Raw genomic sequence first — 16452 nt, forward strand, 5'->3', positions numbered from 1 at the left:
CTGCTATGTGATAACAAGGGTGTTGTTAATATGGTTGCCAGGGTGTTGCTATTTGGTTGCTAGGGTGTTGTGGTTGGTTTCCAGGGTGTTGCTATCTGATTACAAGAGTGTTATGTAGTTGCAAGGGAGTTGCTATGTGGTTGCTAGAGTAAAGTTTACATAGTTTCCACAGTGTTGATATGTGGTTGCTAGGGTGTTGTGGATGGTTTCCAAGGTGTTGTTATGTGATTAATAGTGTGTTGTTTATGTGGTTGACTGGGTGTTGCTATGTGATTACTAGGGTGTTGTTAATGTGGTTGCTAGCGTGATATTTATATAGTTTCCATGGCGTTGCTATATGGTTGCTAGGGTGTTGTTTATGTGGTTTCCAGGGCATTGCTATGTGGTTGCTAGGGTGTTGCGAGTCTTTGCTTGGTGGTTGCTTACTGTTTTGCATGCAAGTCTCTGTGATACTCTTGTAGCACTGAGTGTTGAGCTTTGATCACATCTCTGACCCTGAATATGAGCAATAGTAATATCGATGCCGCCTTAATAAACAGCACTGAAAAATCATTATGTCAGAGTAGCAGCTTAATGTTTGTCTCCACTTCTGTGATCAAGTACATTGACTGCATTGGACCTGTAATCTATCGGTGAGACGTCACAGGATAAACCTGCAGATGCGCGCTCAGTTAAATCCATGCATTCCTAAAAAACTTGTTTTTAACACCTAATCAATGACAGCGCTGTCAAAGCCCATGCGCTCCAGACGCTGTGAAGGGGCACTAAATGTGCTAATGTAATTCAGTTTGTTTAGACGTTTCTCTGGCTGTGAGTTTGGATTTGCATACTGCTGATTCAGATGCATTTAAAGCACTCTTGTTAGAAAACTAAGGGGGGGATAGAGAAAATAGCTAGAGGCGGTTGAGCTCCTCATCTAGGAAACCATCCTAAATCTTTGCTTTTGTAAAAGTTGTTTATCACCAGTGGTGGACGGAATACACAATCAAGTACTTGAGAAAGAGATACCCTAATAAAATATTACTCCAGTAAAAGTATTAAGTACTCCTTTTAAATTTTACTTGAGTAAAAGTACATAATTCATGCAAAATAAGGCATAAATATGTGCTTTATAAGTAATAAAAACAGCCAATATGCAAGTAATATGCATGCTAATAAGCAACTAGTTAACAGTAAGAATTGGTCCCTTAACTAAAATGTTACTAAAATACTTTGTTACTGTTTATCGCTCACATATTTGTGAGCCAATCCCTGTTTCTCCGGCTCTAGCCAAGTGAGAAACAATAGTTTGGAGTGGGAATGCTGCATCTGTTCAGGCTTATAAATGGAGCAAATCGCTGCACGGCCCACCGCTTCCAGACAGAAAGAACAAATGCGCTACATGCCAGTTGGAATGTACAAGACTCTGACCCTGGACCGTCTCCAAATCCGCCCCTGCACCCCCTTTGTCTGGTCTGGAGGCGCCGACGCAGAGGAGCATTGTGGGATTTTTAATGAAGCCCACCTCGATTTATCATGTGTCCATGGAAACGTTCGCTTTCCTTCTCTTGCTTTTCACCAAAACTGAGAGAAACTAACAATCAAAGCTGACCTTCAAATAACCTCCAACATCTCGGCCTCTTCTGGCAACCGGATGAGACGAACGGTGGGAATGAACTCCAGAAACTAAACAGAGCTGGCTCTCACAGTTAAACACACAGCCAGACGAGACCTTTCAGCTCAGTCTGAGTGTAATCCGCCAGAGAAACAACTACATATTTATACAAAGCTCTACACACTCAGATTTCAATTGCATATACAATTTTATACAGTTTTTGATGTGATGCATATTTGTCAGTCAATTATAAATAAAACTGATCAGATTTCTGTAATAGTACTAATAAACTTAATGTGTTTTAAAATACACAATAACCAGGTTTATACATTTATCATCAATAAATCTGATTTGTTTAAACATTTTAACTAATTGAATACTGCTTGTTTCACAGCTATAGCCATATTTTAACCAAGTTCATACTTTTTCAAATGTATGCAAATGAATAAATGCACTTTGAAAATATGATTATTGAAATAAAATTAAAAAAAGTAGCATAGTTTATTATTTGTAAATACTAAAATACAAATAATAAACTATGCTATTGTTTTTGGATTGCAGAAATCTTACCCGTTTTATTTATGTATGGCTAATAAATATGCATCACAGTTTATTAGTTTGTTAAATCTGTGTAATCCAAATGGGTGGAAATTTTACATGCATTTCAAATACGTACATGTTAAATGTAGGACTAAAAATGTAGTGCATTAAAAGTCTTTATTTACTCTCCTGATGTTGATCTGACCTTGCATTATTTTTTTTTTCTTCCATGAAACACAAAGAGAGTTCGGAGGTTATTTTCGTCAGCTTCTATTTTCCAAGGAAAGTGGAGGGTGATTTATGCTTTCAAGCTCCAGAAAGGCCAAAAAAAGTCCATAAAAGTATAATGATAGTCATGCATGTGACATTACGACATGCAGTTTTAAGTTGTTATTCACTGATAATCTTTCCATCTCCAGCCCCTCTTAAATGTGTTTGCATTCAGTTAAAATGCCATTAATTCATGCATGTGATATGAAAATGGCCATAAATGATATTTGAGAATTGCAGCAGAGGGAAAGATTGTAAGTGAGACGTTAAAAAATAAAAAAATAATTTGACTTTTACATGTCAAATGGTCTTTTTCGAAGTGTGCTGTTCTTGGCCCTATACAGATATAGATAAATTAATAGTCCTCATTGACTGTATTATTTTCTTCCATGAAACACTAAGAGAGTTGAGAGGTTATTTTAGGCAGCTTCAATTTTCCAAAGAAAGCAGATGGTGATTTATGCTGTCAAGCCCCAAAAAGGCCAAAAAAAAATACCATAAAAGTATAATAACAGTCATGCATATGACATGCAGTTTTAAGTAGTTATTGACTAATAATCTTCCCATCTGCTGGTATTCTTAAATGTATTTGCATTACGTTAAAAACAGAATTAGTTCATGCATACATAATTTTTTTTTTCCGCTTCTAAGAAAAATTAAAATAACATAAAAATCACAACTGGCATGATATTTTCAGATTGAAGTTATTTTTAGATAGAAGATGAAATGTGTAATGTCATGTTTATTTTGTCCGATTTTATTGGTAATTTGAAGTGTTATTAAAAAGTCAGCTTAGTTAAGAGTTTTAGAGATTTCTGTCTTTCTCCAGTTGATTGAGTTGCCTTAGTTAACATGATATCAAAACTGACACTTTTTACTTTTATAATGCATGTTCCGAGACTTATCCTGAAGTGAATGTGTCGCAAATGCAATTTCATGTTGCCAAATACACTGAGCAGATTTTATACTGATAAAAAGTCTACACGAGACTATATTAATTGTTCTTTAAAGTCTTGTTTCTATTTAGAAAATGTATGTTTTGCACTTTATCTTGTGTTGGGAGCTCATTGTATTGCGTCTGCTCTAGTTTTCCCGTCACGTTGCATGTAGAAAAACACAAGTGCGTAAGGTTAGTCGTCTTAATGCATTGTTTACTAGTCGCGTTCTGTCACGGATAACCTACAATAACAGATTAAAGCTGGATGCAGCTCCTTATGTTCACAGCTATAAGATGTAGGTCAATAACGTACGCTTTACATTAAAACACACAGCCGACATCAAATGCATCCAGCCTGTCGTGAAACATGCTGGTTTGACAGGAACACCACTTTACCGGTCACAGGAACAGCCCTCTCCAATCTCACGTCTGTTTTCTGTAACTGTAGATGTTTTGTAGGCGCTAATAATCCCAGCGGCTCCCGACAGCGCTCTTTTCCAAGCATGTGCTCGCCATTCTTATCACACTTGTGTCCTTTAATCACATCTCATTTCCTGAACTCTCCACCGGTTCTGCTTACTGTTATTCTAGTATTATTTATATGCTATTATAGTGTTTATTATGGAAGCCTGTTTCTTCCAAGGAAAAAAATATATAAAAAAGCTAATTGCGACTTTCTCACAATTATGACTTTTTTTCTCACAATTGCAAGTTTATATCTCACAATCTTAAAATCAGAATTGCAAGGGGGGAAAAAAATCAGAATTGTGAGAGAAACTCATAAGTGCATGAAAAAAGTCTGAATGACTGAATTATAAACTGAGAAATCACAATTATATTTTTTATTATTTTTTATAATTATGAATTATATTATTATTTTTTTTTATTAGTTTAAGTTTGAGTAATTATGTAATATTTTGTTTTAGAAAATATTTAGTACTTTTTATTAGTTTTTGTTTTTAAAAGCATTTCTATTTAATTTCGTTTAGAGTTCAGAGTTACTGAAAAAATACAAAATAAACATATTAATTTAAAATAATCTACAAGTTAATTTTCTAATATATGCAATAACTATTGTTCACTCTATTTCTATCCTTTCAAGTTGCATCCTGGTAATGTTATTGCCATTGTGTACAAAAATGAAGCATTTTTTGCTGTTAATCAGTGTGTTGCATAACGGGAATGACACCTCAGATCTCAGAGTGTGGCTCCGTCCTAAATGAAGCATATTATGTTGACTGTGGTCTAGTGACCTTTACTCGTGTGTATCTGTGAAGTGTATAGACCACTTGAGACTTTGTAATGATTTTTTTTTGTTTGTTTTTTTGATTGAGTAGGTTTTGCGCCCTCAGTCTGAACCCTTCACAGCAGACTTTTACACAACTGTCTGTGCAGCATTGCTTTTTTTCAGGTCGGGGCCAAAGACCAGCATCAACAGGGCATAGAGTGGAATTTAAGTTATTGATTAGTTTGACCCGTGATTTGACCCGATGCATTATTGACAATAGACATAGGACTTTTCAGGAAGGCTATGTCAATAGATCTATAAAACATTTTTAATGAGTTTCCTTCCCTGTCAGGAAGGACTTTAGCTTTAAACCATCAAGGGTTTAAAAGGGACTGGTTAAAGAAAGTCAATGAAGCTGAGACGTAAAGTTTTCCGATGACGGATGCACACATGGGACGCGACTCATTTGGTGAGGACTGATTTGGAAGCATTAATACATCAGCACATCATTGCTTGTGTATCTCAGACTCCCATAACCCTAAAAACCTGTCTGCAGTCCAGCTCTTTATCAGCAAAGAACTGTGCTTTATTGAAGGTGTTTATAGCAAGCTCTGCGTAAACTCCCCCGTCGTGTCCCCACGATACCTTGTGTTCTGCTGATGGTGGCGGAAAGAGCCGGAAAAGATCTGAATGCTGTGGGAGGACTAATCTCTGCAGGTCAGCATGGAGTCAGAATCAATTCCTTTACTGAATTTGAATTGAGGAACCAAACAGGATGCAGAATTGCAATTCAAATTTGAATGTAAGAAGTTGAATTAAAATGAATTTCAAAGAAAAACAAGATGTGAATATACTGTATATGGATGCATAGATGAATAAATAGATGATGAATAGATGGATGGATGAATGGATGGATAGATGGGTTGATAAATGGATGTTGGTTGGATAGATGGGTGGATAGATAGATGATGGATGGATAAATGAATGGAAATGAATGGATGAATAGATGGATAGATGATGGATGGATCGATTGGTGGGTGGATGAATGGATGGGTGGAGGATATGTAGATGGGTGGATAGATAGATGATGGATGGATGGATAAATTAATGGATGGGTGGATGAATAGATGGATAGATGATGGATGGATCGATTGGTGGTTGGATGAATGGATGGTGGGATGGATGGGTGGATGAATAAATGGAGGGAGAGATGGATGGATGGGTGGAGGATATATAGATGGGTGAATGGATAGATAGACGGATGGGTGGGTGTTTGATATATAGATGGGTGGGTGGGTGGATGGATGGATAGATGGGTAGATAGATAGATGTTGGATGGATAGATGGATGTATTGATAGATGATGGATACATGGGTGGATGGGTAGATGAATGGATGGATGGATAGATAATAGATGGATGGATGGATGAGTGGATCAAAAGTTGGGTAGATAGATAGATGATGGATGGATTTGCCATCTTTATTGTCCGGTCAAACAGGTCGTCCTTCACCCCAACTCTCATCATTAGTTTTAGCCAGTGTTGTTATGTACGTACATTTTCCATCTTACATATATACAGATAGCATGAGCTTTATTATAGGCATTGGCTGTTTTTAGCTCAGGTTCACCAGGGTATGCATCAAGGTATGCATTATAGCAAGGAACCCACACATGCTGTAGATTTGCAGAAGTACTTGATAGAATGCAATTGAGTTTGACTGTTTCTTCCTCTAGATGACCGACATCCGTTAGCAGGTAGTCGAGTTTGTGCACTGGGTTTTGGAGCTCATGATCTACAGTGGGTACGGAAAGTATTCAGACCCCCTTAAATTTTTCACTCTTTGTTATATTGCAGCCATTTGCTAAAATCATTTAAGTTAATTTTTTTTCCTCATTAATGTACACACAGCACCCCATATTGACAGAAAAACACAGAATTGTTGACATTTTTGCAGATTTATTAAAAAAAAAAAACTGAAATATCACATGCTCAGTATTTAGAGTAGAAGCACCCTTTTGATCTAATACAGCCACGAGTCTTTTTGGGAAAGATGCAACAAGTTTTTCACACATGGATTTGGGGATCCTCTGCCATTCCCTCTTGCAGATCCACTCCAGTTCTGTCAGGTTGGATGGTAAACGTTGGTGGACAGCCATTTTTAGGTCTCTCCAGAGATGCTCAATTGGGTTTAAGTCAGGGCTCTGGCTGGGCAATTCAAGAACAGTCACAGAGTTGTTGAGAAGCCACTCCTTCGTTATTTTAGCTGTGTGCTTAGGGTCATTGTCTTGTTGGAAGGTAAACCTTAGTTCCAGTCTGAGGTCCTGAGCACTCTGGAGAAGGTTTTCATCCAGGATATCCCTGTACTTGGCCGCATTCATCTTTCCCTCGATTGCAACCAGTCGTCCTGTCCCTGCAGCTGAAAAACACCCCCACAGCATGATGCTGCCACCACCATGCTTCACTGTTGGGACTGTATTGGACAGGTGCCTGGTTTTCTCCACACATTAATGAGGAAAAAAAATTAACTTAAATGATTTTAGCAAATGGCTGCAATATAACAAAGAGTGAAAAATTTAAGGGGGTCTGAATACTTTCCGTACCCACTGTATATCGGAGTAGACAGGTGGATCCCGACAGCAGCTGTGATTGTGTGCGCTGAGTGGGGCCCCTGTGGTACCGGCCCCTGATTGCATGTAAAGTGGGTGTCAGGGGGCAGATGTGCCTGAGAGCAGGTGACTGTACAGGTTTTCCAGGTGTTACGTCAGCGCTGGAGCCACAGGCAGCTCAGGTCCAAACAGTATGAATATATGATCGAGGGCATGAGTATATTGATAAATGTTTACATTTTTGCCTCAATGGACTAGCTGTAGGGCCATTCCAGGTCAAATTTACCAAATTTCATAAACGTCCCTGCCTAAAATGTTTGATATTGTTCATCTTTTTCTGAAGAAAGACAAACATGCATAGTGACGAAAGCCAAAATATTAAATGTCACAGATGAATATTTACTGAGTAATGCACCATTTGTAGAGGGGGGTCACAATGACAATTTTCCCCTGAGATTTAGAGCCAAATTGCAGGTGGGAAAAATGACTTTAGAAAGGTGGCAGTTATTTTCATATTCATGATGTTATTTTTACACAGAGATAGGTCTATTAGTAAAATATGTTGATTTTTGCAATCTCTGTTGCATTAAATGACTATAGTGACCATTTAAAAATAGGAAAAAAGCACTTTTCAAGTTTTTTTCCTAAAGTTTACATGCATGTAACTCAAAACATATTAAAGATATTTTAATGTCCTTTCAGATTCTGGTTCTTAACAAACTTTTCTTTTGTAATCTTAATTTTTAAGGCTCAGGATGGTTTAATCCCAAAGATATGGGGATCTCAATGTGGCTCCATGTCCAAATTGTTGTATTCTACCCATTTTGATTTGATCCAAAATCATATTATTGAGATCTTAAATAGAGGGGGGTAAATATGAGTTTAGAAAGATGGCGGAATCATTGTTATTTTTACACAGAGACTGGTAGGTCTATTAGCAAGATCTGTTGACTTTATCAATCTTTGTTGCGTTTTATGCAAACGGTGACCATTCAAAAATGGGGGAAAAAAGCACTTTTCGAGTCCCCCCCGCCCCAAAGTTTGCATGCCTGTTACTCAAGAAGTATTAAATATATTTTAATATCCTTTTAGATTCTGTTTTTTAACATACTTTTTTTTTATAATCTTCAGATTTATGGCTGAATATGGTTCGGTCCAAGACATATGGGGATCTCAATGTGTCTCCATGTCCAAATTGTTGTATTCTACTAGTTTTGTGGATTTGATCTAAAATCACTTCATTGAGATCTTAAATACAGGGGGGTAAATATGACTTCAGAAAGATGGCTGATATCATTATGCTGTTATTACACAGAGATTGGTAGGTCTATTAGTAAGATCTGTTGATCTGTTGACTGCATTTTAACCAGATGTGATTTTATGTTTATCCAAAATCACACTATTGAGATCTGATTATTTTATTGCATACTTGGGTATCTTGGTAATTGCAGCAGTGAGATCAAATGGAGTGAAAATTTAGACTGAAGTTTTTTGTTTCTCAGATGTTTTTCTTGAGATTTTCTTTCGTCCAATTTTTATTTGGTATCCATCAGAAAGTTTCTTTAAATAAGTCTGTTACACTTGTATCTATCTGCTTGCATTGAGACGCTGTATTTACTTTTAGTATGTGGATAGAAACAGCAGGATTAAATAAGTAAGCAGTTCGTCAGGGAATCCCTCGGGAATTACAAGCAAGATAATGAAAAACTGGCCACGAATGTATGACGGAGCAGGAGGATTAAAGGAGATTGGAGAATTTGTTACAGTGACGACTTAGATGGAAAGAAGTCAGAAGTCAACAGGAAAATGCGGGACTGTGGGATATTTCAGTCCGCTGACGATGAGCTCATGTCTTCATCATGACGTCCGGTATTCATGGCGGCCTTATCTACTGCGCTCACTAATCGCTGTTGACCAGTTTTACCCAGAAGCTCTTAAGCCCCTTGATGACCATGAGAGACGTTTTTAGTTCAATCACTTTTCCTCTGTTTATGTTTACTGTATGTGGTTTCAGTGACGCAGGAGCTACTTAAACTGATTCATTTCCTTGTGTTATAATTTAAGAAAGTGTTTCCGTAAGAGCATATGGAAAAATATCATAAATATATATATTAAATATTTCATAAATAATACATATATATATATATAATGCAAAATTAATAATTATTTAATTAATCTATTTAATTACATCTATTATATATTTTAAAAAGATCATTATAAAATGTTAACGTTTCAGAAATACACTGGTCAGACTCAAACACTTTATGAACTTAAATGGTTTGAATGGCAAGAAAATGAACAAGATATTCATAAAGAGCTCTTGTTTGCTTACATAAGGATGTCAACTTGAACTTTGAAATGTTAATATTAGTGAACTGATTTGTGTAATGTTATTAAAAGCGATTTTATGCATGATTAACAAAATGATTTACAAAAAATATGAATTGATTACCACATCTAGTGTTTAATTTGAAATATTTAAATTAAAGAAAGGAACAAATTAAGAAATATCTGGAATATTTGAATATCATTAATATAAAACAAGAATTTATTTAAAATGTATATTGATATTGATGTAATGTGATGTGATGCAAGAAATCATACTAATATGATTTTGAATGTAAAAATAAGTTTAATATTAAGTGGGTTTAATGTATTACCCAATATATTAAAAGGATAGTTTGCCCAAATATGAAAATTTTGTCATAATTTATTCACTCCCATGTCATTTCAAAACTTGATGACACTTAAGTGAAACAAAAATTAATTAATTAATTAATTTGTTCATTCGTTCATTCATTCATTTTTAATATGCCGTGAAAATGAATGGGCTCCAATGTTGTTTGGACGTTCTTCAAAATATAATATAGAATATAATATATAATATAATATCAACACAAAATAAAGTCTGAATTTCGATGTTACATGAAGATGAACAATGTTTGCAATTTCCCGTAAACGTTCAGCAATCGTTTCCATTCTCAGTTGTTTGTCACAATGTCGTCTGAATTTCCAGTATAATGTTTCAGAGCTCAAATAATTTTGCTCTCAGCCGAACAGCTTTGCTCTGCTCTCTGAAAACGAGTCTGTAACATCTGATTGGCTGGCAGGTGAGGCTGCTGATTGGATCGGGCCGGTCAGGTGTAAGCGCATGTGTGGAGAGAAAAGGTAAATAAGAGGCATGAAATGAGCTTGTTTTCTTGCCTGGAGGGTTTGTGAGGTTTTACTTTTGCAGTCGCATCTGGACAGAGCAGAGCTAATAATAATAACCGCCGCCTTGAAACGAGGGTGAGAAAAGAAGAAAAAGGTGGACTTGTAATTAAATGGTAAATTAAAAATAAAGGTATTAGCCAGATGGCTTGAAATTATGGAATGACGAATGGATGTATTGATGTTTCAGGCCGTAAATATGTTCCTGCGGCCGTTTTCACAGTTTTACTGATCTCTCATAGCATGGTGTGAAATTAAAGGTGAATCTTCAAGGTGGTTTTACATCAAGCGCTAATTAATTGGAGTGTCCACCAGTCAAGAGGTCCATTGTGCACATTTCTATTTTAATACATGTCTGCGTTTCATATTCGGTAGATTAGCAGTATTCAGTCTTTCAGAGCTTGATGCATTCATTTGACTAATTTCTATTACCTGGCCATTTTAGCTGAAAAGGGAAAATGAGGACCTTAAAAGAGTGAATGATTGAACCGTCTGTGAGTAATGATGGGAAAACTGCAGCTCCATCAGATCCTTGATGTAATTTATCACAAAATGTAACTATATCATCACCCAGCTCTTTATATAAAGTTGGATATATACTGTAAGTGTGTTCAACTTCATCCACAGTATAGCAAATCTCAATTGCTTGATTACTTGTATTGCCACACAAACTATATTATGCAACTGTAAGACATGAAGATATTAAGATATTACAAACATTAACATCATGATTTTTTTGCAAAGCTACTAAATGAGCTCAAAAACAAATAAATCGGTCATTAAATGAAAAATATCAATGAAACTAGTCAGAATTATTCGGCTTAATCTCATAAAAACATGTCCAGGTCTAAAAAAAAATAAAAATAAGAAGTCATATTTTGAATAAAGACAATTTATTATTATTTACTAATATTACTATTATTACTATTATTAATGTTTGTGATTTTTTTTTGTTTTTTTTGGGGAGAATTAAGCACATTCACCCCAATTGCAATGCATCTGATATTTACTTTTGATTATACATGGACCCATGTATCATGATTCCCATAACGTTTATTTTATTATTATTTTCATTTTATTTTTATAAGGGCAATACATATTAAATAAAATTTTTGTTTATTTTTATTATGATTACCATAACATTTATTTTATTATTATAATTTTATTTATTTATAATTTCTTTTTTTATTTATAAGGACCATTTTTATTCATTATACTTCATTAAATGCAGTACATCAAATTGCTACCACATACTGTAAAATTGTACATGTTGATATTTTTTATGTACTGTAGCTTAATAGTCCTCAAAATAAGGTCTTTTAAGAATTCTAATAGTAGACATTTTTCTTTTTTTGGAGTAAATACATTCTATTTTTGGAGTAAATTGTGATGTATGTGATTTCTCCTGTTTTCCCGCCATCATTATATCAGACTTTCTCCATGGCTCTTCAGTTCTCTTAAGCCCCGTTCAACTAGCAGCGACAAAAGTCGCTGTATGTCGCCAGGGGCTGGCGATGAGGTTGCTAGTGGGCGTTCTCAATACTGGTTGCCTTAGCAGCAAGAAACCTGATTCGCTGTCAAGTACAAACATTTTGGAGGCAAAAGACTAAATATAATCTAAATCTAAATTAAATCCGTACATACAAACAAAAATGAATGAGAAACAGAGCCTACTTTCTTCCATTGCGTATGTTTATCTATGGCGCTGAGAGGAGAACGATCACATGAGCTCTACCGTCGTCTTTCCTGTTGGCTGTCGCTCCCGAAAGTTGCTCTTCATTTGCATAAAGTTAAAGGATTCTGAACTTTGTCGCGTCGCTGGACACGCCCCATCCGGATCGCCAACGGCCGCTGTCGCTCGTGTCGCCGGAAATCGCCAGCTCTCCATTGAAATGAATGGGATTGTGTCGCTTTGCTGTTGCGTGTCGCTTGTAGTGTGAATGGGGCTTTACAGTATCTGCTGAGTCTGCAGATTCCTTCAGACGATCATATTATGAGCTGTATATCATCTGTTAACAGCCAGACTGAAGATCGATGATGAGATCATGTGACCTAGAGGTCAAGTCTGTGTTCAGAAACAGTTGAGTTCAGACTAGTTCTAATTATTCACCAGTCATTCTGAGAGACTACTAGTGATAATTCTTCTGTATTTTCTCATTTGAATGGCACATAAAAACTTCCATCCATTTCGATTGCCTAGTTTCAACGTAAACAAAATAATAAACTTAATGTGATGCATATTTGTCAATCATACGTAAATGAAACAGATCAGATTTCTCTCAAATAAAATCTCAGATTTCACTCAAAAATATAAATTAATGAATGAATAAATAAATACATTGTGGCATAATTTTTTTATTAACTATCTGCAGTGTTACTTTAGTATCTTTGAGATACATATATAGTATTTTATTAATGTTTTTAAAATTTTTCATTTTAATTTTAGTTAGTTTTAGTAATTTAGTTGTTCAATTCAATTCAAGTTTATGTGTATAGTACTTTTCACTATACAAATCGTTGCAAAGCAGCTTTACAGAAAATTAAGTTTCTACAATATATTTAGTAGTAGCTTGTCAGTGGTGACTGTCAAATTGATGTACATATGGCACAAATGTGAGATATATAGTTTAGTATCATTAACATAACAATGGAAACTAATCCCGTATTTTCTAATAATATTACCAAGGGGCAACATGTATATTGAATATAGCAGAGGACCTAGGACAGATCCTTTTGGCACTCCATACTTTACTGGTGATAATTGAGAATTTTAAAAGGGGTTGTAATTTGCCAGTTCATTAGGATCTAGTTGTGGTTTCTTAATAAGAGGCTTAATAGGTTGTGTGTTTGAGTTGTCTATATAGCTTTTATTAATATCTATTTCAGTTTTAATTTGAGTTATTTTACTACATTAAGTTAAACTAAATTTAAATAAGAAATTTTTGCGGAAATATTTTTTTATTTAATAAATGTAATATTTTTATTTCATTTAACATTTATTTTATTTCAAGTAATGAAAACTTTTTTTCATGGCTATAGTTTCAGTTTTCGTTTTAGTTTAGCTATAACCCTGACTGTTTGCATTAATTTGATTTGATTTAAATAGTTATATTTTGATTCAGATTGTTTAGAATCAGCATAAATCTGTTCATTGTGAAAACAATTAAAAATAATCGTTTAAAAAGTATGAACATAAAAATATGGTTAAAATAAGTTAGTTAAAATGTATGAGATTGAAACAAACTGGATTTATCGATAAATGAATGAAGCTGGTTATTGTGTATTTAAAACACATTCAGTCTAGTAGTACTATTACCAAACTTTGAACTGTTTCTTATTTGTTTTATTTATGTATGATTGACAAATATGCATTTAATTAAGTTTTTTTAGTCTGTTAAAACTGTGTAATTCGAATGGATGGAAATTTTATATGCACTTCACATACATGAATCCAAAATGTAGGCCTAAATACTTCTTCTGTTTTTTATTTAGTATAACATGCTCTGATGTAAATGGACTCCATTCGGATTTCATGTTCACTTTAAAATGTCTCAGTATCGTGCTCCTGTGTTTGCAGCATTATAACACCATCATATAAACCTCAATGCGATAGAATTTAACAGCCTTATAGCCAAAGGAACAAAAGAGTTTTTATAATGATTGTGTCTAAACCTTGGGGTACGGAAACGTCGACCAGATGGGAGTAGTTCGAATTCTGGATAAAGCTCATGAGAAGGGTCCAGAGTCATTTTTCTTGCCTGTTTAAAAATAATTTAGTCAAAAATAGACTGAAGATTGGGGTAAACCCCCAGACCAACCACTTTCATTGCTGTATGAACCAAACGGTTCAGCTGAGATCTAAAAACAACTGTCAGATTACCAAACCAGGCCGCCATACCGTACAGAAAGATGGATTCAATAGAGGCATGATAAACAGCAACTCCAAAAATTCTAAGCCTCTGTAGAAAGTACATTTTTTTGTTGCACCTTTCTACACAGATTATCCACATGCATCTCCCATGAAAGTTTATTATCGATAAGCAACCCTAAATATTTGTATGAGGCCACCTGCTTAATGGACTCATTGTTAATCATGATGGGTGAATGATTACCTAGTTTGAAATCAAAAATCATTTCCTCTGTTTTACTAACGTTAATTACAAGACTGTGTACTTTACTCCATTTGTACTTTACTCCTTTACTCCTCTACAGCAATTTCTGTAGTATAATGTTGAATGTCCTCATCCTTATGCAGGAGACCAAGATTGGCAGTATCGTCTGAGAATTTTACAACAATATTCCCAGGATGGTCCTATATTCATTGGTGTACAGTGTAAATAAGAGTGGTGAGCATACACACCCCTGAGTGTGTAATGTTTTATATATATATATATATATATATAATTTGATTTAGTTTTTATCATATTTTCTTTTAAGTTTGTTTTAGTAATTGTAGTAATTTTGAAATGTTCTTGTGCTTTTTTCATTATTATTATTATTGTGGTTTTATTTATTTTATTTTTATTTAGCTTTAATTTATTTAAGTTTTAATAATACTAGTAATTTGGTTGTTTTGGCATTATTTCTTTTAATTGTTAATAGAAATATTAGTATTTATATATTAGAATATTTATATACTTATAATTTATGTTTAGCTTTAATTCATTTTTATTTAAGTTTACGTATGACTAATTTTAGTATTTTTTGTCATTATTGTTATTAGTTCAAAAATATTTCTATTTAGCTTATTTTCATTTCAGTTGAACTTTTTGTAATTTAGTCATTTTGTTGTGTTTTGTCATTATTAGTAGTAGTTTTTAATTTTTCTATTTAGCTTTCATGTATTTTTAATTACGTTATAGTAGTTTCACTAAAACTTGAACTTATTTCAGTTAGTCAAGGCAACCTTTCTATTTTTGTGTTTTTTTATATTAGGTTTCTAAAATTAATTTTAATATTTAATGTTCAGTATTTAATATATCCAATACTTGTATTTTGTTTTATTTCAGCTTGATTTCAGTTAATGATTTTTTAAAATAACATATGGTTTCCAGTGTGAATAATGAGCCATCATTAATTTAACAAATATGTTTTTTTCAGATGTTCAAATGTTTTTATTTCAGAGATGATAGCAGAAACATGGATATTACTATTTACTGCACACTATAGTGTCAAATTGTCAAATATTACACCCACGTCTCTGGAAACCATTGCTAAAACAAGTTTATTAATGCAGTATCTGAACTTTGGCACACACTGTATTATCCTAACAGTGGACATTTATCTGTATCCATATACTGCTTGAGTCCTGACATGTTAGTGTGACATCAGACATCTTTATTTCTGGATTTCCACACATCTTTACGTTTTTCCAGCTTTAAGTGGGTGGGATTGTGTTGTGAACTGAAGGCAGCATTAGAGCAGAAGTGTGTGTGTCATTGTCAAGGCCTCAGACAGGGTTAATCAATGGCACTGCTAAGCAGCGGATCCCTGTCTGCTCTTCCCCATAATGCACTGCATGTATTTTTACAGCTCTGATGTCTCTTGATCTCTCAGTTTTTGTCCTGTAGCACAGCAGCTATCAGACCGGCAGATGCAGGCATCATTAGGCTCATTGCTCGGGTCTGTGCGCGCCGGACCGAAGCGTTTGATTACTGTAACAGCACAGAATCACTGTTTGTGGGAGAAGAAAGCATCGGATTCAAAGCACACGCATTTGGTAATGTGTTTCCCTCGCGGTAAGGATCAGATGGAGACGAGGTTATGAGTCCCGTCATTCTGGAGTGAAAGGCAGGCGAGGCGCTGGTGTTTTGTCACAGTTCATGTTGATGAAGGAGCTGGAGGATCAACAGACCTCCTGCTATTCTGTATAAAGCTGAATTTACATGTGAAGTTAATGAGTGAATTAAAGGGTTAGTTCACCTAAAAATGAAAATTAGCTTGTGTTTTACTTACCCTCGAAGCATCCTAGGTGTATATGACTTTCTTCTTTCAGACAAATCCAGTCAGAGTTATATTAAAAATTGTCTTTGATCTTTCAAGCTGTTTCATGGCACTCAGCGGGTG

At 34.8% G+C, this 16452-nt stretch overlaps 1 protein-coding gene across 1 annotated transcript in view; it reads left to right on the forward strand.

The window, feature by feature from the left end:
• Positions 1 to 1324: 1324 nt before the first annotated feature.
• LOC107713850 (mannosyl-oligosaccharide 1,2-alpha-mannosidase IA-like) overlaps positions 1325 to 16452 on the forward strand; it is a 128004-nt gene continuing 112876 nt past the window's right edge. Inside the window, exons 1-2 of the mRNA XM_016519492.1 lie at positions 1325 to 1481; positions 15957 to 16105. Of these exons, the coding sequence (XP_016374978.1) occupies positions 1325 to 1481; positions 15957 to 16105 (306 nt within the window). The remainder of the gene's footprint in view (positions 1482 to 15956; positions 16106 to 16452) is intronic.

This window comes from Sinocyclocheilus rhinocerous, unplaced genomic scaffold, assembly GCF_001515625.1.
Source record: "Sinocyclocheilus rhinocerous isolate Xijiao unplaced genomic scaffold, SAMN03320098_v1.1 scaffold389, whole genome shotgun sequence".
NCBI lineage: Eukaryota > Metazoa > Chordata > Actinopteri > Cypriniformes > Cyprinidae > Sinocyclocheilus > Sinocyclocheilus rhinocerous.